Genomic DNA, 24,589 nt, shown 5'->3' on the forward strand with positions numbered 1-24,589 from the left:
CTGGGGGCTTTTTACTTTAGAAAAAAAGAGAAATGAGGGTGACATGATAGGGGTCTATAAAATTATGCATGATTTGGAAAGAGTGGATAGAGATATTTTTCTACCTTTTGCATAACCCTAGAACCAGGGGTCATCTCATGAAACTGATTGCCAAGAAATTTAGGACCAACAAAAGGAAGTTTCACACAATGCATAATTAACCCATGGAATTCTCTGCCACAAGACGTGACAGCCATCAGCCTGGATTAAAAGAGGCTTAGATAAATTCATGGAGGATAAATCTATCAATGGCTCCTAGTCTGAGGGCTTATAGGTCATCTCCAGCCTAAGAGACAAGATGTAAAATATCTCTAAATACTAGTTGCAGGGGAGCAACAGCAAGAGAGAGGGCATGTCCTCAGCAATTGCCTGTGGGCTTCCCAGAGGCATCTAGTGGGCCACCGTGAGAAACAGGATGCTGGACTAGATGGGCCTTGGGCCTGATCCAGCAGGACTGTTCTTATGTTATGTTATTCTTAAGTTCTTATGATGTAGGATTCATTCCCGGGGTCTCTTTGTCTGCCACCCAACCCAGTACTCCTTGAACATGGGAAGCAGCCTAGACTACTTTATAGTCTGGAAGTGTTGGGTACAAGGGGGAAGGTGCAGAGTATGGGTTCTATAGTTAACCAGTGGTGCTGGGAGCCCCACAACAGCGGAGTCCCCTATAGTTGGAAGGTTTATCTCATGAGAGTGCAAATGAAGAGCTGAAACACATTAGTGTTTGTTTTTTCTCCGATAAGCTGGTCCTTTTATGAGAAGGCTAATCCCCTGGCCAGCAAGCTGGTATGAGGATGAGAGTGTGCTGAGTCCTCCTTACTGCTTTGCCTGGGTCTGCAAGCCTGGTGGCTCCTTGGTTAGAGGGAACAAAACCCCAAGATCCTTTGCCTGCCTTAATATACATATTATCTCCCAGAAATTCAACCACGCTTTTCTCTACAAGATCCCCACTGCTCATTGAGATCATCAGGAGGGGTCCATCTTTGGTGGTGACCTGGGATAGGTCTTTCTCTATCACCACTAGATTGCGGAATGTGCTCTCCATGGATATAAGAGGCTGTCTTTGCTGAAGATCTGCAGGAGAGCCGTAAAGACCCATCTTTTTAGCCTGGCTTTTAATGATGTTATCTAGTTTTAATTGTAACTTGTATCTTTTAATTTTTTATTTTAGTTGTTATGTATATTTTATTTTTATGTAAACCACACTGAGCCACTTCTGGAAGTGTGTGTGTGTGTGCGTGTGCGTGTGTGTGTGTGTCTAAATAAGATCTGTTCCTGGAGTACCAGACGGATAGCCCCGGTCCTTCCATGGTTCAGCAACTGGTATCTTACCCAGGGATTCTCAGGCATGTCGCTTGGTCTGGTCCCCCCTGCCTCCCCACCTCTGTGTAGATTAAGACCAAAGAACCATACTCCACTGATAAGATCTGAGAAACAGGAATGGGGCTAGATCGGGTGTTAAGTCAATTAAAGGGCTCCTTGCATGTGTGTCTATTTTTTTTTTTTTAAATTTAAAGCGTACTTTCCCCAATGCTGCTCTGTCCCTTTAAATGCAGAAACTGCTGGGACGTGGCATCTCTCTTGCCAAGCAGCAGCAGGAGAACAGCAGAGGGTTGGCATCAGCTCCAAAAGGCAGCCAGCGAGAAATGTGGCCACCACAGAATGGCTGCATTTCTGGGCTGCTCTGAAGTGACCTCTCTCCAGCAGGAGGAAGCTTCTGCACGAAACCCAGGTTATAGAGGGTAGCAGAATTCAGATGATACAACCTCAGGTTTCAGCAGTAAAACGCACTGAACCAACCAGGGTTCACATTCAGTTTGGGAGTGAAAACTGAGCTGCAGTTGGGTGATGAAGTTGCGGCTTCTTGCTTTCGGACAATCACAAACTCCAACCTCTGGCACATTTACCTCTGGTTTGGCATTACGTCCAAATGGGGACATTGTGTTGGCTGGTATCTGGTTGCACAAAGTGGCTAAACAGGCATATATGTTCCTTTTTACTTGGATGTCACAGTGAATAATGGGAACTCTAGTCATGCTTCCTTTCCAGTTTTGATAGAAAAGAAAATATAGCCAATGGCAGCAGTGCAGCAGCAAATACATTGAGGTAAGTTGCTTTTATTAATTTATAAAGAATTTATCACCTTTCTTCTCCCCTCCCCATTTCAATCTGTAAAGATAATGGGGGATGTGTTTTGGATGGAATGTGTACTTCCCCTAATTTTAATACCTGTTGGTTGCGTGAAATATTTACTTTTTCCTATTCCTTGCTTTTTCCTTTCTCTTTTCTGGAAGTGCAAGTATCATTCTGAGAGAATTTAGCAGAATCTTGTTTTGTAGGCTATTTAGTTCTCCTCCTCCCATACCTCTTCATTATCTGGCTGTAACAAAATGCACTTTCATTTTTAAATAGCTTTAACTGGCAAACTAGCTAATTCACATGTAAATATTTTGCCAGTTCTTTTAATGAGGTCTCCATAGTGAACTGTAGATTGTGTTACATCATGAATAATGTACTCTAATTCCATATGTGTTATGAGAGGCATGAGCAAACTTTAGCCCTGTAGGATCTACCTTTTAAAAGGAACTAGATCCACCAGCTGGGGCCAGGTGCAAAATGGGTGTGGGAGGATGAATATTGGTCAAAGGTGACTAACTAATACTTCTATCTTACTTATAGGTGAGGAACACTGAGAGAAGCAATTGGCGCAAGGTCAGCCACGGCAGAATTTTTGGAACTTACAATCTTTCTTACTGTTGTTCGACTTCTGGGAGTAAGGCAAACCCTTGCTGACCCACAGCAAATGATGCAGAGATCTACCAGTAAATGCTGATATGCCACCTGCCTTTTGGTTTGCAAACTTAATGTAAGTTTTATTTCACATAAACAAGGTGGTACATTATGGTGTCCTTGTGTATAATTTTTCAGTGGAGAGTGGTAGAAGGTTCTGCAAAAACTGCAATGTAGCTCTCAAATCTTTTTGTTTACCATATTAAAGGAGCAGACATCCCCAGCATGGAGGGAATGCAGAGGCGGCTGTTGGCAAGGATGAGAAAAACAGCATTTGCAGGTGAGAATGTCTGACAGCATTCTCTGCCTCCTGTTCTTCTGCCTTTACTTAGGCAGAGTTTATATTTAGCCCACTAATCATGTTGCCCATGGTAATAGAGGAGCAATATGGTCTGTGTAAATATGGTACAGTACAAGTGACAAGTAACTCTCTGCCTTGGTTCATTTCCCTTTTTATTTATAACAATCAGTACCATCTCTTTTCTTCGGGGCTTATTCAGGCTAAATGTTGGTCCTATTACCTACTTTGGTGCACAATAACAGTATTCTTGCACATGCACAATAACAGTATTCATTAATATTTTAGTATGTTTGGGGATCAACAACTATTCCCCTAGATGTAGTTCATACCAAGGTGGGAAACCTATGTCTGAATCTTACAACTTCAGACTGCAAGTTGGAGTTCAGATGATTGACGGCTCCTTCATACACAGAAGATACCCTCCTCACAGAAAACTAGCATATCAGGGGAAAGGGTGCAAGCCTAGCATTCATGCTGACCTGCTATTTTTCTCTGTGTGCAGGGAATTTTTGTATATGGAGTATTCGGTCATTAGAGCCTCTCCCTGCTGTCAGGCCAGACCTGTACTTGGCTTATCTCCTCAGAAAGATCTAGGTTCTATCTATCTATCTATCTATCTATCTATCTATCTATCTATCTATCTATCTATCTATCTAAATGTAAGTAAGCTAAAATCTGCTGCAGGTAGAATAAAACCATGCAATGGCTTCCCACCACAATATAGTGCTTTATAGATTGCGCAACAAGAAGTTGAGTCCTCAGCATCTGCTCTGTTTATTTTTAAAGATTGTGTTTCAAATAATCATGTAATATGAACCCCTTCCCCAGCCCACCCCAAACACCCTCTGTTTAAACATGTGTACACACACTCACACACTCACACTCTCACCCCGCCAAGCTGTTGCTTGTACTTCTCTGCATTTAAGGTCTGAGTGCACTCTAGACATTAACATGCATTCAGAAAACAAAGTTATTGCGATATGTGTATTAACGGAATGATTTTGGGATCCATAGTAGTATTTTTCACTGTTCAGTATCCTAATATCCCTCCGTGCTCTCTCTCTCTCTTTTTTTTGCAGACCAACATCCAGAGAAGCTTCCTGACCAAGAAGAATAGACTTTTTCTTATTTTTAAAATGTTAACATATAATAAATATTGTATTGTTGGTAACAATAGTAGAATATTAGAAATATTATTAACACTTTAAAGTTTTGTTCATAACTAATAAAATTATTGGGAGAAATTGTGTGTGTGTGTGTGTGTGTATGTATGTATGTGTGAGTAGTGGAAATGGAACTGGGGCAAGCAGTGATGTCCAATTTGGGTTTTGTAGGGTTCATGGTTTGCAACCTAGAGTTATGAGCACATGCCTTCAAATGCACTGCCATAGCAGGAGAGGAGGCAGGACCATCTGCCTCCTTCCCCTGCCTGTAATGGCAAGAAGTATTAGGACTATGCAAAACTTTAGTGGCCCATTTTGATTCAGAAGTGATTTAGCCCAATTCCACCATTGAAGCTACAATTCAGATCTGAACTGGCACAACAAATTGGTTTAAACCAAGTCAGGCTTGGCTGAATTCAGCTGATTAGCTTCCAATGTGATCTAGTTGCTTTGCTCCTTCCCCAACTCCTGTAGGACAGAAGCACGCAGGCTCAACTGCAGTCATTCCTGGGATGTGTCACAGACACCTCAGGGAGCATCATCTTCCACAGCTTCACGTTTAAAATGAAAACCACAAGACAGTCCTGAGAACTGCAGTCCTGCCATCCTCTACAGTCCTGAGTACTGCAGCCTTTACTGGAACTGCAGGGAACACCTTTCAGGTTTCATTTTAAAAGTCAAGAAGACACTGTTCTGTCACCATGCTCCAGAAAAACGGAGCTCCAGGGGATGGATGAATAAAAGAGGAGGACAAGAAAGAGTGAGAGCAGCGTATAGCTACTACCTGCTCATGCATTGTTGGTGTGTGTAAAGGTCAACACTCCTGTTCTTTTATTTATTTATTTATTCGATTTTTATACCGCCCTTCAAAAAATGGCTCCAGGCAGGTGGTTTACACAGGAAATAAATAAGATAGACACCAGCAGCAGTCACTGGAGGTACTGTTCTGGGGGTGGAGAGGACCAGTTACTCCCCCACTGCTAAATAAAGAGAATCACCACATTAAAAGGTGCCTCTTTACCAGGTTAGCAGGGGTTATTTTACAGAGAGGGACAATGGAATACATGGTCCAGGACTTTCAAAATCCTGAATATGAACCAACAGTCTTTCACCCACAACAGCTCAGAGTTGGCTGTTCAAACTGGTTACAGAAGTATAGTATGCCACCAACTGGATGGAAGAGAATGTTGTTGGAAATATCTGTGGTTATAACTGAGCAAAAGATGTGGATGAGGCATAAAAATGCTTCAGCAAGAGAAGCAACACAACATTTTCTGTAGACTAGATCTCACTGAGTTGGTTCAGATTATTGTTTCTAAGTGATTGTTCAGTGCCCATTGTAGAATGAGTGACCACATATCTCCACCCCAACCCCTGCTGCACTATCCCATATCACATAGTCATTTATTTACTTACTTACATGTTTATATACCGCCAGATATGGGTATCCCTAGGCCATGTACACAATTTAAAAAACAACAAATATGAAACAGAGTAAAAACAATTAAAATAATATCACAGAATAAAAAGGTAGAACTATTTCAGGAGCTAGAAACTAACAGTTTAAAATTGATTTCAGTTAAAAGCCTGAGAAAACAGGTGTGTTCCTAAAAGCAATTGGAGATGGAGGTGCTCTTATTTTGACAGGGAGCATATTCCTAAGCCCCAAAGCAGCCAAAGAGAAGGCCCAGTCCCAAGTTGCCACTGAATGAGCCGGTGGCAACCCTAACCAGCTCTCACCACATGTTCTTAATAAGTGCCAGGCTTCATGACAAGGTACTCTCACCCTAGAACCAAACCGTTGAGGGCTTTATAGGTAATAACCAGCACTATGTACTTCACTTGAAAACACATTGGCAGCAGTGCAGTTCTTTTAAAATTGGTGTTATATGGTCCCTTGGGGTTGCCCCAGAAACCAATCTAGCTGCCGCATTCTGTACCAATTGTAGTTTCCACAAAGGCAGCCCTACATAAAGTGCATTCCAGTTGTCAAACCTGGAGGTTACCAGCATATGTACCACGAAGTGGGCGTAGCTGACATATAAGCCAAAGCTGATAAGAAGCGCATCTGTGGATTGTGTAGTGTGTCCAAATTGCATGACTAAAATACTCTTGGATGTTTGCCCGCATGTGACTGTAAGGCCTGGGACAATGTGTTGAATGCAGTGAGAGATGTGTGCACATCTGCTCCTCATTATGTGTGGGATAAACAATTAGATAATGATAGTCCAAACTGGCCCACTGAGTTGGGACATTTTGTTCTGGTGCTGCACCATCTCACACTGTAGCTGGGTGCTCGCACAACTGAAGTGTCCCCTGCACAAATTGTGGCCACATTTGCATATAATGCGGAACTGCAGGTCCAATGGACCCATGGTTCCGCACCGCACTGCCCCCGCCCACTCTCCTATTCAAATTCGGATGTCATGGAGAGCAGTATCTCTGCAGTCAGCAAGACTGCAGAGAGTAGGGGGAGCTGGCTGTGTGGGCTTCCTTCTTGCAAGGAGGACAGCGCGTACAGCCAAAAACAGCTGGAATTGAAGAAGGCGCTTCCTCCCTCAACTCTGGTTGAAGGGGATGTAGCCCCATGGAACTCTGGTTCTGTGTTACGTGCAAATGCGGCCTTTGTCTATGTCAGGGAGAAGACTAGACTAGAATCCTTCTCTATGATATCAGGTTTTCTATGTGGAGGGAATTCAATTCTATGAGCTGCACCCCCTGTTGTCTGAAGTAATACTGTCCCAGTTAAGGCTTATCTAAAAGAACTACGGCCAAGCCTGTTTAATGTTATTGCCAGTTAGTTTCTATGGCTTAAAAATGGTAACTTAATTTGAAAATATGCCTACACCTCAATGCTTCTAGTCTTGCTCCTATATACTTTATCCGGATCCCAACCTCTCAGTGAAAGAGTTTGTTTGGCTGGTAGATATTTTACCTCTTTCTCTTCCTTTCTAAGTGGGGACTGGGGAGTTACCAAAATTCTCCTGCATTCTGATGTATGCAAAGATTGTTACATGCACAGGTAAGCTCTTGTCCATTTCTGCTTCTCAAGCCTACAGTGCTGAAAAGCCTATTGAAACACATACTAGCTAGTACACAGGCATAAGAAATTACAATGAAAGTTAGCCATATTTGTTCTGAACCCCCCACCATTCTGGAATTCATATGATTTGGTGTGTTTTGGATCAAAAGGCTGCTCCCAGTTCCAGTTACCCATGAGATTAAACCAATGAAGGTACAGACAGGGCATTTTTGATAGTGGTACCACCATTTGGAATCCCTAGGGAAGTCTGTTGGAGACCACTCTTATTTTAGGTAACTGAGAAATAGTTAATGAAAGAGGTTTCATGCTGCTGGTCGGTGCACTGAGATCATTGGGACTTCTGGATTGATGTAATGGGTTTTCTTTTCTTATATGTGCATGGCTTTTAGACTGCAAGAGTCTCTGAGCCTCCTGTCTATAGAAAACAGAATAACCTCAGATACATTCCCAGATGATACACTGTTCCTGTCCTCATGTGCTTTGTACTATATTTCAAAACTAATAGCCTCGGGTCTCTTCCATTCCACGGTGGAATGAACAGTGATGAGCTCTTCTGTTTATCATGTACAAATCATGCTGGCTCAGGGCCGCTTCAAATGGTACAAAGTTCTTATGGTGGGGGAAGCTCCTATGCAGCTTTTGTGGCGCGTGTGTGTGCGTGTGCATGTAGCAGGACATAACTATTTGGTCATGTGTAGATTCACTGCATCTTATTCTGTTGATCTGGTGGAGATTTGAAGTTTTCATCTTAACTAGGCAACAAATGGAGGTCCAGCAATGAGGCCCAGATGATATTTCTCTGGTAAAGCAGAGTGTGTCGCTGAGTCGGTGTCGATTCCTGGCGACCCCAGAGCCCTGTGGTTTTCTTTAGTAGAATATAGGAGGCGTTTACCATTGCCATCTCCCGTGCAGTATGAGATGATGCCTTTCAGGATCTTCTTATATCGCTGCTGCCCAATAGAGGTGTTTTACTTTATCTTTCTACATAATTCTGAGCCAGCAGAGCATAGTGGTTAGGACTAGGACCAGAAAGACTTGAGTTCGGATCCCCCATTCAACCATGAAATTCACTGGATGCCAGACAATCATGTATCTCTCAGCCTAACCTACCTCACAGGGTTGTTGTGAGGATAAACATAACGGCGTACACCACTCTGAGCTCTTCAGAGGAAAAGTGGGATATAAATGTAAAAATAATAAATAAAATTAAATAGAGATTGTGCGAAATGTGCTGAAGAGTGTTAAAATGCTGTGTGGGTTGTATCTATTTGCTTGAGCTTTTGCTCTTGACTCCCCATCCTTGTCATCCTGACTCCACCCTGGATGTACCAAACAGTAGTAGTCTCTGCTCCCTGACTCACAAGGTGCAGCTCCCTGTTCCAGCAAGATACGACTAGACTGTGCACTCTGATCCTGCCAGCTTGCCTCATTATTATTCAGCCTCAAAGCTGCATATCTGTCCTTGACTTGGAATTTGACAGAGTTCAATTTCTTGGTCCAACTCTGCTCCTTAACATGCATCATAATACCATCTGATACAAGCAGAGATTTTGCATGTCCTTACTACGACGTGTGTGTGTGTGCGTGTGTGTGTGTGTGTAAGAAATAAAAACCTGTGGAGGGTGTTCAAAGTCTTTCAGTTAACCTTAGGCAATTACTTCATTCCTGGCGGTCAGGTCATTAGCGGTTTGAAAATGAGGTATGAGGCAGTGTTTATTTTAATTGCTAGAATGGGAACATGAACTGTAAACAACATGTAGACCTCTTTGTGTATGTTCTATGTGTAATTTAGACCATATGTTTTGTTGTAAGCTGCTTAACCCGTTTGGCTTCAGTTACTGTGAGGCAAAGAGTCTATATTCTTTCGAGGATGTCTGCCAAAAGAAACCTGCCGTATCTCACAGTGGAATATGTTTGTTAAAGGAGAACAACAGTGTTGCATTGTGCCATTATTTTGGGATACAGGGCCAATGAATGGTTCCTTGGATTCAGTCATGCTAATTGTACTTAGGAGTCAGACAAGCTAGAGAAATTTAGAGAGTAAAGCACTCACTTATATTTATAAAGAGAAATATTTGCAACAGAAACCACTAGATGGTGTCATTACAGACAGAAATGTTGCAAGTTCTGTGAATGTGAATATATAAAGCAAGGATGTTGAACATCAGTCCAATCCAATTGTTGCTGAAGACTGGAATATCTATTCTGTTTTTTGGAATATTCTTCTTTTGGAATTCTTGAGTGAGTCTTTATTCACAAACCACAGTCAAGTAATAGCTTTAAGAGGATCACCCAAAAAGACACACAATGCTAAGCAAGCTCATGAGGTCACCATCTCTCTGGGTGTCTCCAGGGGTGTAACAAGGTTGGAGTGGGACCTGGGAAAAGAAGTGAAGGCCTCAGACAAGACTGACAAAGCCAAGGCTGGACAATTTGCCTTAGTACCAGGACCAAGGAGCCACCTAATGGCGCAGTGGGGAAATGACTTGAATAGCAAGTCAGAGGTTGCTGGTCCGAATCCCCGCTGGTATGTTTCCCAGACTATGGGAAACACCTATATCAGGCAGCAGCAATATAGGAAGATGCTGAAAGGCATCATCTCACACTGTGCGTGTGTGATTCCTCCTGTACTCTACCAAAGAAAAACCACATGGTTCTGTGGTTGCCAGGAGTCGACATCGACTCGATGGCACACTTTACCTTGAGAATTGACATATCTACAGCTGAGAGGGTTTGGTGGCAATCCCATGTGGTTCCAGATATGCTGTACTGGTATGTGGGAAACCACAAAGTGATATCTAGACTACTGTCTGCATATATGGATGGTGCCAATGGGGAGGCTTTCAAGTGGATGAGGAGTAGGAGGAGCAGCTCATGGGTGGTACATCTGTCCTCCAAAACTGGAGTTCCCAATAGCTATTAATGAAAGATGCCAGTCTTTTGTATTTCTGTGGCCCTCTTGTTCCTGCAAGGTTGGCCAAAGAAAGAAAGAAAGAAAGTGGGAGGTAGCAACACGGGAAAGAAGAAGCAGAAACAACTCTTAAGCTTGCACAAGGTATCCATTTATTTTGCCCAGTGCATGATGATGATGATGATGATGATTAAATTAAATTTATGTACCGCCTCACTCCAAAGGTTCACAAAAATACACACAAGAAAAACTAAATAAAACAAACTGTTAAGATCGGCAATGGTAAAAAATTAATGCAAAAGCCTGGCTGAAAAAAATGTGTCGTAAGGACTCTTTTGAAGACTAGCAAAAGATGTTGAACCCCGAATGTCTATAGGGAGCGCATTCCACAGCCTAGGAGTGAAGACAGAGAAGGCTTGCTCTGGATTCACCACCAGATGAGGCAACGGCATGTGGAGACGGACCTTTCTTGATGATCTCATTGTGTAGTGGGGGTCATGCAGAAGGTCCTCCCCTAGGTAACCCAGTCCTAATCAGTTTAGGGCTTTAGGTTCCCCCCCCCGCCCCCTCTTCAGTGGGGAACTGTGGTAATAAGATTCTCTGTTCAAATAAACTCTGTTGCAAAATCCATTTTTCATCTTGGAGAATCCCTTCCTGGTCTAGTTTCCGCAGGTTGTAGCACCTTCTGTGTTGGCTCACTAGACTAACATTTTAGTCATCAGGTGGTGACCTTATTCTCTAGTGTACTGGCTGGCTTTTTAGCAAAGCAGGAGTTTAACATACCTGGTTGGCTGGTACATAAGCCTGAGTGGCCAGTCATCTGCTCTGTCTAATGTCTGCTGTGTAGATATTTGTGTTTGTACATGCTGGATGGAATCTGGTAAATCCTTGTGCTTTCATCTTCCTTGCAGGACTCTGTTAAGTGGCTTCCCAAGTCTCCTAAGCTACATGGCAGTCATAGCTGGAATTCCCAAGGCTTTCGCTGGGCATCTCTGAAGGGAAAAGAGAATATCCAAGGATGCAGCCTGTACAAATTCAGCTCAACTAATGAAAAATGGAAGGAAGGACGAATCAGTCCTGAACAAGAAGCTGAGGAACTGGAGGATCCTGAGGAGGATGTAAGTGGCATTCTGGCCCCTGTGGTCTGTGCCCTTCAGTTTCCATATTTTGTATTTAGGAAATCAAAAGGATTCATCTTGATGCATGTCAAGTACCATTGGGTGCAGTGTTTTTGATTCCAGCTCAGGTGTCAACTTTCAGATACTCAGTTTTTATACGTGTTGTCCATTTTCTGAATGTGTCCTGTGAATATCTTTTTTCTTAACAAGTCAGAGTTTCTGGAAACATGACAGAGACATGCCAAAATAGGCTTAGAAATATCTACAGCTGTATGGATGGCTGTAATTTGGAGGCACAACCTCAAGATACAAAGATCCAGGTAACCAGAAACTGTTGGTACATAAAATACCAACTTGGGTTGAAGGCCATTATTTTCTGGTGGTGGTGGTTTTATCTTCAGCAAAAAAAAAAGTTCCCAAAACAGTTTATATGGAAAAAGATGAGATGGTTCCCTGTCTGCAAAGGGCTCACGTAGTCTAAACAAACTCAAAAGCAGACACTGGAGGGATGCTGTGTTGGGATTGAATAGGGCCCCTTGCTTCCCCCCCCCACTTAATATTATGAGAATCACCACTTTGAAAGATGCCTCTTTACCCAGTTAGCAAGGATATAAGTAGATGTGAACCCCCTCACTGGTCAGTGAAGCATTGCCGAGAGACAGGCTGTTAGGGCTGTCAGCTCTAACTATTCCTGGAGATCCTTCCCGGTATTTTGTTTAAATCTCCAGGATTGCTTTCAATAGCCACCTGGAGTCTCCAGAACAATCCTGAATAACCAAATATTTTCTCTTACTCACCTCTGATTTCTTCCTCACACCAATCTGGCTCCAAAAAAGATCTAGCTGGCTCCTGAATTTAATAAAAATATATATTTGTACCCCTGTACAACAGTGTCTTTTGATGACTACCAGCATCATTAAGATGATTCCATATTTTCCCATGTTTGTGTTTTAGGAAAAAATGCTGAAAGCAGTATATAAATCAAAGTAGTAGTACCCCAAACAGAAATCCACAAAATGTTGCCTATCTTTGACATAGGAGCTTATGCTGGCAATACCGACTTGCCTTTTTTTGACGCATGTCAGCAACCCTCCCAGATCTTTAGCTAAGATGCTCAGGAGTCAGAGATACAAAGGAGGGGGGAATTCCTTTGCTTTTCTCCAATCTTTCCCCCTTGCACAACATATATAGCAGGACACTTCACTTTTTGATGCACTCAAACTGCAGTTTTTGAATGCAACTTGGTACCCCCTTGATGACAATTTTTCTGGATTGAATATGATTCACATGCTTTGCTTTCCATTTAGGGAAATTAGTTCATATTATCTTTTAACAATGATCCTGTGTGTGTGTGTGGTTTGTTTTTGTTTTACAAAAATGAAACCGAACAGGAGCCTATATCCAAATTCTCGGGTAGTCTCTTTGACTCGAGTGACAATATTAGAGATCAAAGAACTGCTAGAGTTGCTCTTCAGCAGGAGAGGCAGAAAGCAGCAGCCACCAAGGCAAAACCCTTCCCAGTGGCCAACAATAAACAGCAAGTTCCTACGACAGCTACAAGCAACCTCCCAACAGATGGCAACTGGTCTTCAAAGGAAACGGAGGAGCAAGTGCCAGGAGCTGGAGACGCAACCCAGCCACCGCTGAAGGTAACTCATGGGCCTGCAGAACTGCTTTTATCCTCCCAACACTCTAGAACTGTTGGGTTAGGGCAGTATAAAAAATGTGCTTAATAAATAAATAAATAAATAAAAATAAACTGAAATGGCCAGTAAAGCCATTTTTAAAGTGCATAGATTGCAGGCCCGTCATGATCTCTTATATAATTTACTTTTAAATTCATAATGTGTAAAAGGTCCACTCTAGCTTACAAAGCCTGGAAGGGAAGCCCGGATTCTCAAGGGTGACAAGGCAAGATGACAAAATGAAGCATCTAAGGCAGAGGCAACCGGAGATTATTCAAGTTTGGAGGCTACTGCATCTTCTGTTTCAGGGCTTTCCAATGCTTGAAAGTGGCCCTTGTATAGTCCCAGCATCAGATCCTGGTTTATTTGCAAGCTCTGGCTAGAAAAAGACAGTTTGTCTGTAATGAGATCCTGGCTTGATCTTAGCCAGAGGCGCTCTTACCCCTCGACTTTGGGGCTGAAGTCCAGGGCCCCCACAGCCCCTGGGGGCCCCCCAAATCCTCTTTAGTCTGTCCTGGGTGGTGTGGTTGCCCGGTGGAGCATGATGATGCTTAATTTGCAGGGGAGGGGCGGGCCTCTAAAGGCTTTTAGGTCCAGGCTCCAAAATTACCTAGGTGCACCTCTGATCTTAGCCAAGATTTGAAGTAGGACCCTTTCTCTCCCTGTGTGTGAAGGGGCAAGTTGAGTTCCTAAGGCTAAGGGACATTGCCCCAAACCAGGATTCAGTCCTGATTCTGTGTTACATCTGAACTAGAGGGTGTGCGTCTGTGTCTGTGTTTGTATATATTTGCCAACTGAGGCAATACTTCATACCTCTGACCAATTGAGCTCTAGTCCACGAAACCTGATGCCACAATACAATTGTTAGTCAGTAACAAATTGACCTGTGGCACCTTAACAACCAATATGGCTACCGGAATTCATTAATATATTTAACATTCAAAAAACCCACCGGTTTAAGACCAGAGTTAAGCCTCATTTTGGCTCAAGCTCCACAAAGCCAGGGAATTGGAACCTAACCTGGATGCCTTAACAGACATGCCACATGATCAGTAATGATGTGCAGTGTTGCAAATCTGCTCGCTTACAACTTGCCCTCCATGCACCCACACTTTTCCTTAGTCTTTGAGAACCAACTCAGGATGGGGAGGATGGAGTGCTTGGCACCAACAAAGATGCCCCATGTCTATGTGGGTGCATGGGGGGGCACGTTGTAAAGTTTGGTTTAAGATAAGAATTAAAAATAAATAAAAATTTAATATTTTAACTTGCTGTGCTAATCTTATTCATCGATACATTTTATGTACCACCCTTCCTAAAGTGGCTTAGGGCTGTCTACATTAAAATCCAAAACACATAATAGAACGATTAAAATAAAAAATTTTAAAATCAGATTAAAATTAAAACTTGGTATCATTAAAAGCCAGGCTAAAAAGATGGGCCTTTAAGGCTCTCATGAAGACCTCCAATTTTAGCAGAAAGGTTGCTTGCTGTGGTGGGGTGTGTGTGTGGGGGGTGGGGGGAACCTTAGTCTCTATTGAAATAAACTTCAATCTGTATGTCAGGTTTGAAGTGTGTTTCAAATCTAGGTTTGATTTAGGAAACTTGGTTAGAGTAAACCAAGATTGATCAGTTCAGACATCATGAACAATTTCGCTTTGTGTTCACTGTTTAACCTCATTTGGGAGCAAAATTCTTCTGAGGATTGTACAGTTAGGGGAGTAGGGAACATGCACTCTTAAGGCTTGGGGGACATCACACAAAACCAAGACGTGGTTCCGTGTGACATCTGAATCAGCCCAACTACACATTATGTTAGAGTGCTGTACTTGGAGCTTCCAATATAAATTTCTTTTTACAAAAGCAGCTGTGATGGACCAGTTTGGATAGTGGCTATAGTACAGACATGGGGCACCCGTTTTCAAGCACAATTCAAGGTGCTAGTAGTTGTCTTTAAAGCCCTTCATGGCCTGACCATCCGCTTCCAAATGAACCATAAGAGCCTGTACCATACGATCTTTTGGAAGGGGGTAGCTCTCTTCCTGGGGGCCAACCTTCATCGGAGGTATGCTTAGTGGTGACGTGTGATAGGAGCTTCTCTATGGTGCCTCGATAATGGCATTCAGGCTCCCAGGACACACAACAGGCCCTCATCATTTCCTTCTGCCACCACCAGGTGAAGGCAAGGCCTTAATTTGCCAGGCCTTTGGCAGTGGCTGAATGTGTATGGCTGATCTCAGCAAAGGTAAAGTGTGCCATCAAGGCGATTTTGACTCCTGGCAGATCACTGCTTTTATTAGTATCTGCTGCTGTGGTCATGCTAATTTTATACTTACTAGAATTGTAGAATTGTTTTAAGTTTGGTTTAGTCTTAAATTGTGTTGAAATAATTTTGCAGATTGTGTTGAGGGCTTTGAGCAGAAAAGTGTTATACAATTAAGGAAACCTCAGCCACATCCAATCCAGTCCAACTTATTAGCAGTGGAGGGGTAATCTTGCAAGCTTAACTTGTTCAAAATTTTAATCTGTGGCCGATTTTGTAAAAAGAAGATTATGCAGCTAGGGGGCTTCCAACTTAAATTCAGTTTGGTCCTTTAAATGTAGAACGACTAAACTGGTTAGTGAGCTTGATGCTTTTGAGAAATAATTGCAGATGGCTGGCAGCATATCCTTTGTCTTGCTTGACTGGCACCTGCTTGGACTAAAATACAATATGTATATATGTAGTACTTTATAACAGCTAATATAAGCATTTGCCATCATCCTTTTGCTTCAGGGCTTCCTCTTGTCTAAGCTAACTTCACAGGGCATGTGCTTCAGGAAATCTACATTCAGACAATTTATTGTGTGTGTGACATTGATGTTCCACTGGTGAAGAGGATGCTGATTATAGAATCTCAACATTAACTCTGGCTCCCCTTAGCTTTTATGAAAACAAAGCACATTTTATAGTCTCATACTGTTCCAGTTTTTACTGCATCTGAACTGGAAGAAGATATCATTTTTGCTTATTGTCAGTTTAAATTGACATATGATGGCAATTCATTCAGTAATCCATTAATACCACACATATGGAGTCTGTTCAGAGTGACTAGACCAGGGATTCTCAAACTTGGGTCCCCAGATGTTATTGGACTTCAGCTCCCATCATCCCCAGCCCCAGTGGCCTTTGGCTGGGAATGATGGGAGTTGAAGTCCAATAACATCTGGGGACCCAAGGTTGAGAATCCCTGGACTAGACACACATTTCTGACACCATCCAAAAATAAAGCTGCTCTTGGTTTTGCAAAAAAAAGTGAAATTTTCAGGGCAGGAGGAGTAAGTTGCTTTGCAATGCATCACAATTCACAAGATGTGGGAAACTAGAGGTAAAATGTGCGTGTGTGGGGGGGGGGTCAACTTTGGAGGGATTGGGTGAGCAGAACTGCTGATGGGCTCTCTCTGATTCCTTGCCACTTTCAGTGGTGTAGGGATCATAGCCAAGTATGCATTTTGAAATTAGAATTAATTGAATTGCACTGCCGCTTGCATTATGGACTAGCACAAGCTATCCTTCTGATTGTATGTGGCCATGATCAAAAAGGGGTGTAATTACTGAAGCACAGACACTATGGGTACTTCCTTCATGTTCAGCTAAGTAGTACTACATGCGTGTTTTCTTCTGCATGGGTTTCATTGGTAGTTGCCTGTCTAATGGAATGCATAAGGTACTGCGTTTACTTGTTAAGAGACCATTCAATGTTAATTATAATTCTTTTCCAGATAACCATTACTGTGTGCAGTCAAATGGGGAGTCTTGGTATTAGCATTGCTGGTGGAAAGGGGTCATCTCCATGTAAAGAAAACGATGAGGTGCATTTCATTACTCACACATTTACCAACTAATCCTTTTGAGAGAGTCTGGGATCGTTGTTCACTTGAAGCTAGTCCTATCCTGTCATAGTCTCTTTGGAAGTCATTATGGTGCATATGATAGTAGTCTTAATGAGAGAGTGCTGCTAAAGATTGTCTTGCTCTGAAACCCAGAATAATAGAACTGGCAACAACCTTTTGTGAGGTGACAGAAAGCAAATCATGGTTATTTTGAAATGGAATGTGAATAGAGTTCTCTCCCAAGAGCTACATGTCGGAAATGCTTTTGCAAATGTCATTTCCCACCTAATTTCAAGGTGACTCCACTTGAGGCTTACACATTAATGCAACTACTTTCTATCCCACCTGCTGATGTTTACAGTTATTCCTTCCTGTTGGGACTGTGTGTGTAGAGAGAGTTGACCATTTCTATTTATATGCACAAATCCCGTTACTCCTTCCCATATAATTGGTTCTATCCAAAGCATTTATTGCTTGACCTTAGCCCATGAAGGTTTAATTTTTGTTTATGAGCCAATTGAAATAATTGGCTTCCATGTCCATAGAAGCAGCTTCTTCCTACTCACTTTCTAAAATTTGGCTAATGTGATACACTCTTGGGGCTAAAATGTTATGTTCTTTCTCTTCAGGGAATCTTAATAACACATGTATCCAAAGACAGCCCAGTTGTCTTGACAGGGGTAAAATCAGAAGACAAAGTGTTGGAGGTACAGAATTCTGGGTTTCATTTTTCAATTTTATTGTGCAATAATTGAATTCTGTTATTGAAACCTAAATGAATTATTAAAGACCTTATAATAATAGCCTTTAATAATCCACAGTATTAATAGTGTTAATGGCTAAGCAGCCATTTGGTCAAACATACAGTGATAGGCAAAAACCATGAATTACAAAACCAGCTTCTTTAGCTGTGATCTATCTTTTTCTAGTATTACATTCCAACTGGTTTAGACACCCTGCTGGAATGCAGTTTCCAACCAGTGTGCAAGGCACTCTAGTGCAGGGATTCTCAACATTGGGCCCCCAGATGTTATTGTAATTCAACTCCCATAATCCCCAGCCCCAGTGGCCTTTGGTTGCAGATTATGAGAGTTGAAGTACAACAACATCTGGGGACCCAACGTTGAGAACCCCTGCTCTAGTGGGTAGTGGCACACTGGCAAAGTGCTGCACTGACTTGCTCCAAGTCAGCTCCAAGAGCAGCAAACTCCCCACCTTTTGAGCTGAGTCACCCCATAATGCACTGAAAATGATGTATCCTTCCTGGTGCTTTATGAAGCATAGGAACATAGGAAGCTGACATATACTGAGTCAGACAATTGGTCTACCTAGCTCAGTATTGTCTTCACAGACTAGCAGCGGCTTCTCCAAGGTTGCAGGCAGGAATCTCTCTCAGTCCTATCTTGGAGAAGCCAGGGAGGGAAGTTGGAACCTTCTGCTCTTCCCAGAGTGGCTCCATCCCCTGAGGGGAATACCTTACAGTGCTCACACATCAAGTCTCCCATTCATGTGCAACCAGGGCGGACCCTGCTTAGCTATGGGGACAAGTCATGCTTGCTACCACAAGACCAGCTCTCCTCTCCTATGTTACCTCCGCATGTTAGCTCCAAAAGCGGGGAGTTTAAATGTCTCGCTTTTGTAGCTCGCACTAAATAAATATCATGTGGAAACTTTGCTGCCGCATAAAATAACACATTGTATGTTTGTGTTGTGGGGCTAGAGTGTCCAATTTGTTGTTAATTTAATTGGGCTGCCGGATTAAAAAAAAATATTGGGAAACATCCAAACTGAAAAAGAGTTGCTGTTCCCTTGTGGACATTCTTTTAATGAGATTTTACAATGTCCCCATCCACTGCCACGCATAGGCCAAACTCAGTGTTTCAGTACAACATTATAGAATTGTTCATGTTGAGTGCATAAATGTAACTAGAAAGGAAAGCAAAAGATACAATTTCTAGCCCAGTCCAGAGAATGCTAGTCCTCCTCAACTCCCATCAAAATCAACAGAACAAAGCAACTAATGTAAGCATTGTTGATTTCAATAGGACTTGAGCATGATGGATTTTCTCCGAATTGGGGGTCTTGCTCTATAAATTTATGCAATGTCTTTAGCTCCATGAGATGGTACTTTTAACAGACGAAGCAATGTAATGGGCTGAAAAAAATGTGTAAGCACATTTTCCCAAGTAAGATAAATATGTATTTCCCATGCTCCCTCCCTTAGGATTTTTAAAAAAGATGTTAAAACTCATTTGCTGAGAGAGGTTTTAAAAATGTTTTTAGTACAGTCTGTTGGGTTTTTTCAAATGATTTGTTGTATACAGTCTAGTGTTTTACCTGTTTCACTGTGTTGCTTTTAATTTTATACTGTTTTATTGTTGTGAGTCACCCCGCGCAGAGTTGCCCCGGAGGGCTGGGATAGAAATATTCATTTGCATAGGGCAAGCTGCTACCCTTACACGGGTCACAAAAATCTGTGTTGAAGCAATCTGGGGAAAGGGTCATATCCTCAGGGTAGGGCTCATGCTCTGTACATTAAAAAACAAAAACAAAACAAAACAAAAAAAACACCCCCAAACCCAGTTTCCGTGGAGGTCCAAGACTCTGCACTTGAGGCAGGTTGCGAAATCCTGCTGCTTCCCCCTTGTTTCATGCAATGGCGGCAGTCGCTGCCACCGCTTGATTTCATCTCTGCCAACTGCTGCCTTCTCCTTTGTCACATAAAAGATTTGCCTGGCTGCAATGTACTCAACTTGCCTGCTTGCTGCTGGGCTGGTAACGAGAAAGGGGGATGAAGCAGAAGAGGAAATGGGGAAAGGACAGTCATGCCCTTTCCACAGAGTACTGTAGGCGGAGGGGTTCAGGAGGGGAAGAGCGGCTCTGCTGAACAGTGGTTGTGTTGCTCAGATGGCAGCAGGGAGCAGTGCAGGGGAAGAGCTGTAACTGAGTGCAGAGGTTCAAAAAACCTGCACTCCTGCTCGCTCCAGGGCTGCCTGGCTCCCTTTGAGGGCCGCCACCTCCCCTCCCATCCTTTGCCCAGCAGCAAGGGCAGGACATTTCACTTTACCAGCAGCAAATCTAGCCGCCGGCGGTATCTTGAACACAGTGCGGGGTGGAGGCTCACAATCCAGCATCTAGTGGGGAGGCTGCTTCCTCCCCCACTGCTCAGTTGATCTCTGCCCCCGCGACTCCGCCCCTGTTGATCTCAGCGCATGCGCAGAAGCCATTTCGGGATGGCTGTGTAAAGTCTCCAGTAAGAGCTTGAGTGTGTGCATAACCTCAGTGCCTAAACAGTGCAGTTACAAGTTGCTTCTCTGTCTGGGCCAGAGAAAATATAGTTACAAGTTTGGTCACTTTAACAATTCCTAAAGAATTAAATTAGCTGTTTGCTTTATTTTTTTTTTAAAAGGATGCCCTTATGTCAGAACCCAGCACACCTGATTCTGGTCCTGTTGAGACACCATCTAAAAGTGGCCCGTTTCAGACAATAAACCATGTAATAACAGTAAGTAACGATGGAGGGTGAAATCAGTGATGCTTTAACAACAACAGTACTTGAAGATAAATGTTTAACCACTGAATTTTTGTAAAGTATAGTTAAATCTCTCCCCACTCCCCACCGCCTACTTTTCTCTCTGATCCCTTTGCTGGCACCTGGATTTTAAGTTCTCTCTGGTTTTCATGCTGATTTTTAAAAAACCCAGCAGATGTCAGTGTTACCTTGGAATCTCATCTTAAAGTTTGCAGATACGTTTTAGACTTTGAAGGATAAGCAATATATTTACCAATAATTCCAATTATGTGCACTGCGTGTGTGTGTGTGTGTATTAAAAATGTGTGTGCTTGTACATGTGATAGATAAATGAATGAATGAATGAATGAATGAATAATTAATTAATTCATTCATTCATCTTCTGCCCCCCAACCCGCAAGCAAACTGCATATTAATTAAAAGCAAAGCAGTTTATTATCTAGCAGTGCAGGACATGCTCTGGACACACACTGAAGCTCATCTCCAGAATATTTAGTAATACTGCTTTTGCAAGGGAACTTTTGCAAAGTTCCTTTTCAAAAGTTGAAATGCAGATTTGCTCTAGCATTTGAACAAAATGTAAAACATAACTCCTCTTTAACTGCAATTCTGTTTTATGTTAATGGATTCTGATTCCTGATTTGTCGTAGTGTATGTTGAAATTTATGGATAATTCCTTACATTTTGGGACACTGGTATTAAATGTCAAACACGTGTATATTTACTAGTAAAGAAGCACCACATGCCTTAGGCTAATGACCCAATTACTACTATTAGTAAAATGAAATGTCAGTGTATAGACATCCCTAGGACATACTGCCTCTGCATGTAGAAGTGGCATATAGCCGTCATGACTCATAGCCATCTGTAGACCTATCCTGAATAAAGAGGATAGGCCAAATGAAAAATAGCTCCTCCTCAGTACTATTGAGGATCATCTATGAGGGGCATGTTTAAATGTGTGCATGAAGATAATCACATTTACCATTATTTGAGATCTTATAAGACACACACATATTGTACCATATCAGAAATAGTATCTCCTAATTAAAAAGTAATGTGGTATTAAATTAACCTACTTCAGAATATGAATGATTTTTATAGTGGTCCAGTTGTGTTCCAATTCTTGTTTTCCCCCACTGGGAACAATTTTATCCTATTGCAGCTGGTGGATATTTAGATGATGGTGCAGATGGTGTGGTTTCTCTTGGTTTGCTGCACAATATAACAGTGCAACCATGGGTCAGTGTGGGATGTAGCCAACAGGGTACTCGTTCAGCTCACCCCATCTGGAATCGGTAGGGTTGTGCTTTTCAACAAAAAGGAATGAGGAAAATGGTCCTTGGTCCCCAAAGAGCTCACAATCGAAAAAGAAAGAGGGAGACAGCCACCAGCTACAGCCACTGGAGAGATGCTGTGCTGTGGCTCTACTCCTACTAAACAGACAAGTGCCACTGCTTTAAAAGCGGTCTCTTGGCCAGTTAGCAGGGCTTAGGGTGTGGATAATGGCTGCTCTTGGTAAAGTGTCAAGTTCAGGTCTGTCACAAAGCATTGGCTGAATTTACTTGTTTTGGGAAACTAAAATTGCCTGGGATACTTGCCTGGCAAAACATGGTTATGTATAGGCAAAGTATTTTGGGGAAAGGTACCCTGGAGTAGGGCTTCCCAACCTTAGGTCCCCAAATGTAGGACTACAACTCCCATAATCCCCAGCCACAAATGGCTGAGCAGTGATTTTCAAAGTATCTTCCCAGGAAACCTGGCTCCCCTCCCCTTTTTTGGAAAGAGTATGGGGATCCTCAGTGAGCAGAATAACTGTTCTCTGCAGCTAATCCTATTTGGCAATTAAGAGCCCCAAGGGATTGTTGGAAGTGTTCAAAAGCACACTTGATTCAAACTAGGTGCTGGTAAGGACAAACATTGCCCCATGTGAGTGAACTGAGTGTGCATCCTAGAATGTGCCCTAGAATCTTTTGCAATGTGGAGGAATTATCTATATTTTGTTAATGCTGCTGCTCCTGGGGGAATTGGCAAACACCCCTGAATACATTTGGGCTTGTGTGGGGAACTAGGAAAACTAAAGTGAACAGTCCATTGTAGAATTAATTTGTGCAAAGCTTCTCAGTCGCAGAAATGACCGATAGAGAGTTTGAAGTTCAAAAATAGAATCAGGTTTATTTAGGGGTTTGCGGGCACAGGAAAGAAATTTTGATTAGCAATAGCACAATATTAACTCACAGAATTAGCCACACTAACAAACCAATAGGACTGAATTGAAGCTCATGAAGAGGCTAAGCTTGAAATTGGAATTAGGTCTACTCAAGGCTGACCAGAGAAATGGTCTTGGAGAACAGCTTAGGATTTGAGAGAGTGGGGGGTGAGGGAGAGAGCGAGGGGTGATGAAATAAATGAATGCAAGAGTGGGGACCCAAGCACTAAACAAGGATCTGGGAGCCGGGCAAAATATAAAGAAAGTCTGACCTTGAGACATCTGTATCTGGAGGCAGCCAAGCACACTGCACAGATCAGGCCTGGCAATAGGGCCAATCTGGAGGCAATGAGTGGGACAGGGATAAGAGTTTGGGCAAAGCAAGATGGTGTAGCAGCTAATGCCCAAACATACAAACACACAACCGGTGGAAGGGGACACACTGATTGATTAGAAACAGACAGCATCTTGCCCTGAGGCAGCCTGCTGACCAAACCTTTCTGTTGACAAAGGCAACAATAGGGATAGACCAGGCCTGCACAATGTAAGGCCCAGGGGCCAGCTCTGCCTTGGAGAGTCTTTTTTGCTGGCCCACAGATAGGACTATCCTGCTGCAACAGCAGGAGATATGAAGAGTTCTTGGTATATCCTGCTGACCACCAGCAGCTGCTGAATCAAGTTGGCTGCTTAAGAGCAGATCTTCCCCAGGGCTGGAGCCCACTGACATAATTCCTCTTTGCCCTCGCCTTTCCCCCTGACTCCAACCCTCCTCATATTCATTAATATTTTTATTTAATTTATTTTAATGTAATAATTAATGTGCTGAAATTTGATCTCGGCTCCTGCACACCAAGACATGGTTGGTTCCAGCCCAGTGAGGCATATGAGTTGTGCACCCCTGAGATAGACAAAGGAGTACACCCTTATCCTGTTCAAGTTTGCTGGGTGTGCTTCTACCAACACAATGAGGTGAATTGGTTAAGGAACCTCTGTAGGGCAAAGTGAAATGGAGCATCAGAGCTTATCTCATGTTTCTAGAAAACCTTGGGAGTGACTTAGGAATGTTTAACAAGCTTGCTTCCCATTAGCACTTTTGTTAGAGAAGGAGATGAGCTTATTACCTCTTATCTATCCCTTCCTGGGAAGGTGATAGGGTTGAACGATCTGATGCCAGCACAGGGGGAGAGTATTTGGCTAGTTCTTTTAGAAGAATAGTGCTTAATTAACACCTGTCTACTTCGGCTTCCCCACCTGAAAGGCAATCAGAGAGGTGAGCACAGGGATAGTCCTGCAGTCTCAGGTTAAACCTGGACCCAGAGCCACCTTTTCCCAGGCTTATGTGCCAGGTGACCTACCCCATGAGTTAGCTCATGTGAACCAAATGGTAAGCCCATGATCTCGTGAATTCTGAAAAGGCAAAAGTGGAAACTACAAGCCAGTAGCTCCAAAACAGGTGGAGAGGTGATCCTGGGAGGCCTCAAACAAGCTAGCCCGGTAACAATTTATCCTCCATATTTATTTCCTGATGACAAGAAGATTGACAAACACTGTGATATACCATTGGACTGGTTCAGATGATACTTTGACTGGCCCCTTTAATTGCATTTGGGAGGATTATGTGCATGTACATGTCCCACCCCCCATCTCCTAATCATGTGCTTTTATTACTGCTGTAGTATTAAAACTGCATGGCAGATGATGAACTGCCACTCTCCTGTATGATTAGGCAACAGCATTCCAGGTGAGGGGAGCAGGGGCGGAGCTATTATTGGGCGAACGGGTTCAAAGAACCCAGGCCCTGCCCAATCAGGAGATGCCATTCGCGGCCCTGACACGCCCCCGCATCTGACATCAGACGCGGGGGTGGTAGTTTAGCTCCCAAGCGGGGCCGCAGGGCCCCTTTGGGAGCTAAACAAAGGCTGGCA

The 24,589-nt window shown here is 42.9% G+C and overlaps 1 protein-coding gene and 1 long non-coding RNA gene across 7 annotated transcripts in view; both read left to right on the forward strand.

Moving 5' to 3' along the window:
* Window positions 1–24,589, forward strand: part of LRRC1 (leucine rich repeat containing 1) — a 150,132-nt gene that overhangs the window by 123,965 nt on the left and 1,578 nt on the right. For 2 of the 6 annotated variants that reach the window (XM_053286404.1, XM_053286400.1), the window contains exons 14-18: window positions 11,159–11,365; window positions 12,757–13,014; window positions 16,813–16,902; window positions 17,553–17,630; window positions 20,333–20,428. In XM_053286404.1, coding sequence (XP_053142379.1) covers window positions 11,159–11,365; window positions 12,757–13,014; window positions 16,813–16,902; window positions 17,553–17,630; window positions 20,333–20,428 — 729 coding nt within the window. The remainder of the gene's footprint in view (window positions 1–11,158; window positions 11,366–12,756; window positions 13,015–16,812; window positions 16,903–17,552; window positions 17,631–20,332; window positions 20,429–24,589) is intronic. The other 4 variants (XM_053286401.1, XM_053286402.1, XM_053286403.1 and 1 more) reach the window with 4 other exon arrangements.
* Window positions 1,521–4,374, forward strand: LOC128340772 (uncharacterized). Its single transcript, XR_008313943.1, has 4 exons — window positions 1,521–2,145; window positions 2,719–2,905; window positions 3,038–3,109; window positions 4,210–4,374. It is a non-coding gene; the product is annotated as an uncharacterized LOC128340772 (long non-coding RNA).

Source organism: Hemicordylus capensis, chromosome 1 (assembly GCF_027244095.1).
Source record: "Hemicordylus capensis ecotype Gifberg chromosome 1, rHemCap1.1.pri, whole genome shotgun sequence".
NCBI classification, from domain to species: Eukaryota; Metazoa; Chordata; class Lepidosauria; order Squamata; family Cordylidae; genus Hemicordylus; species Hemicordylus capensis.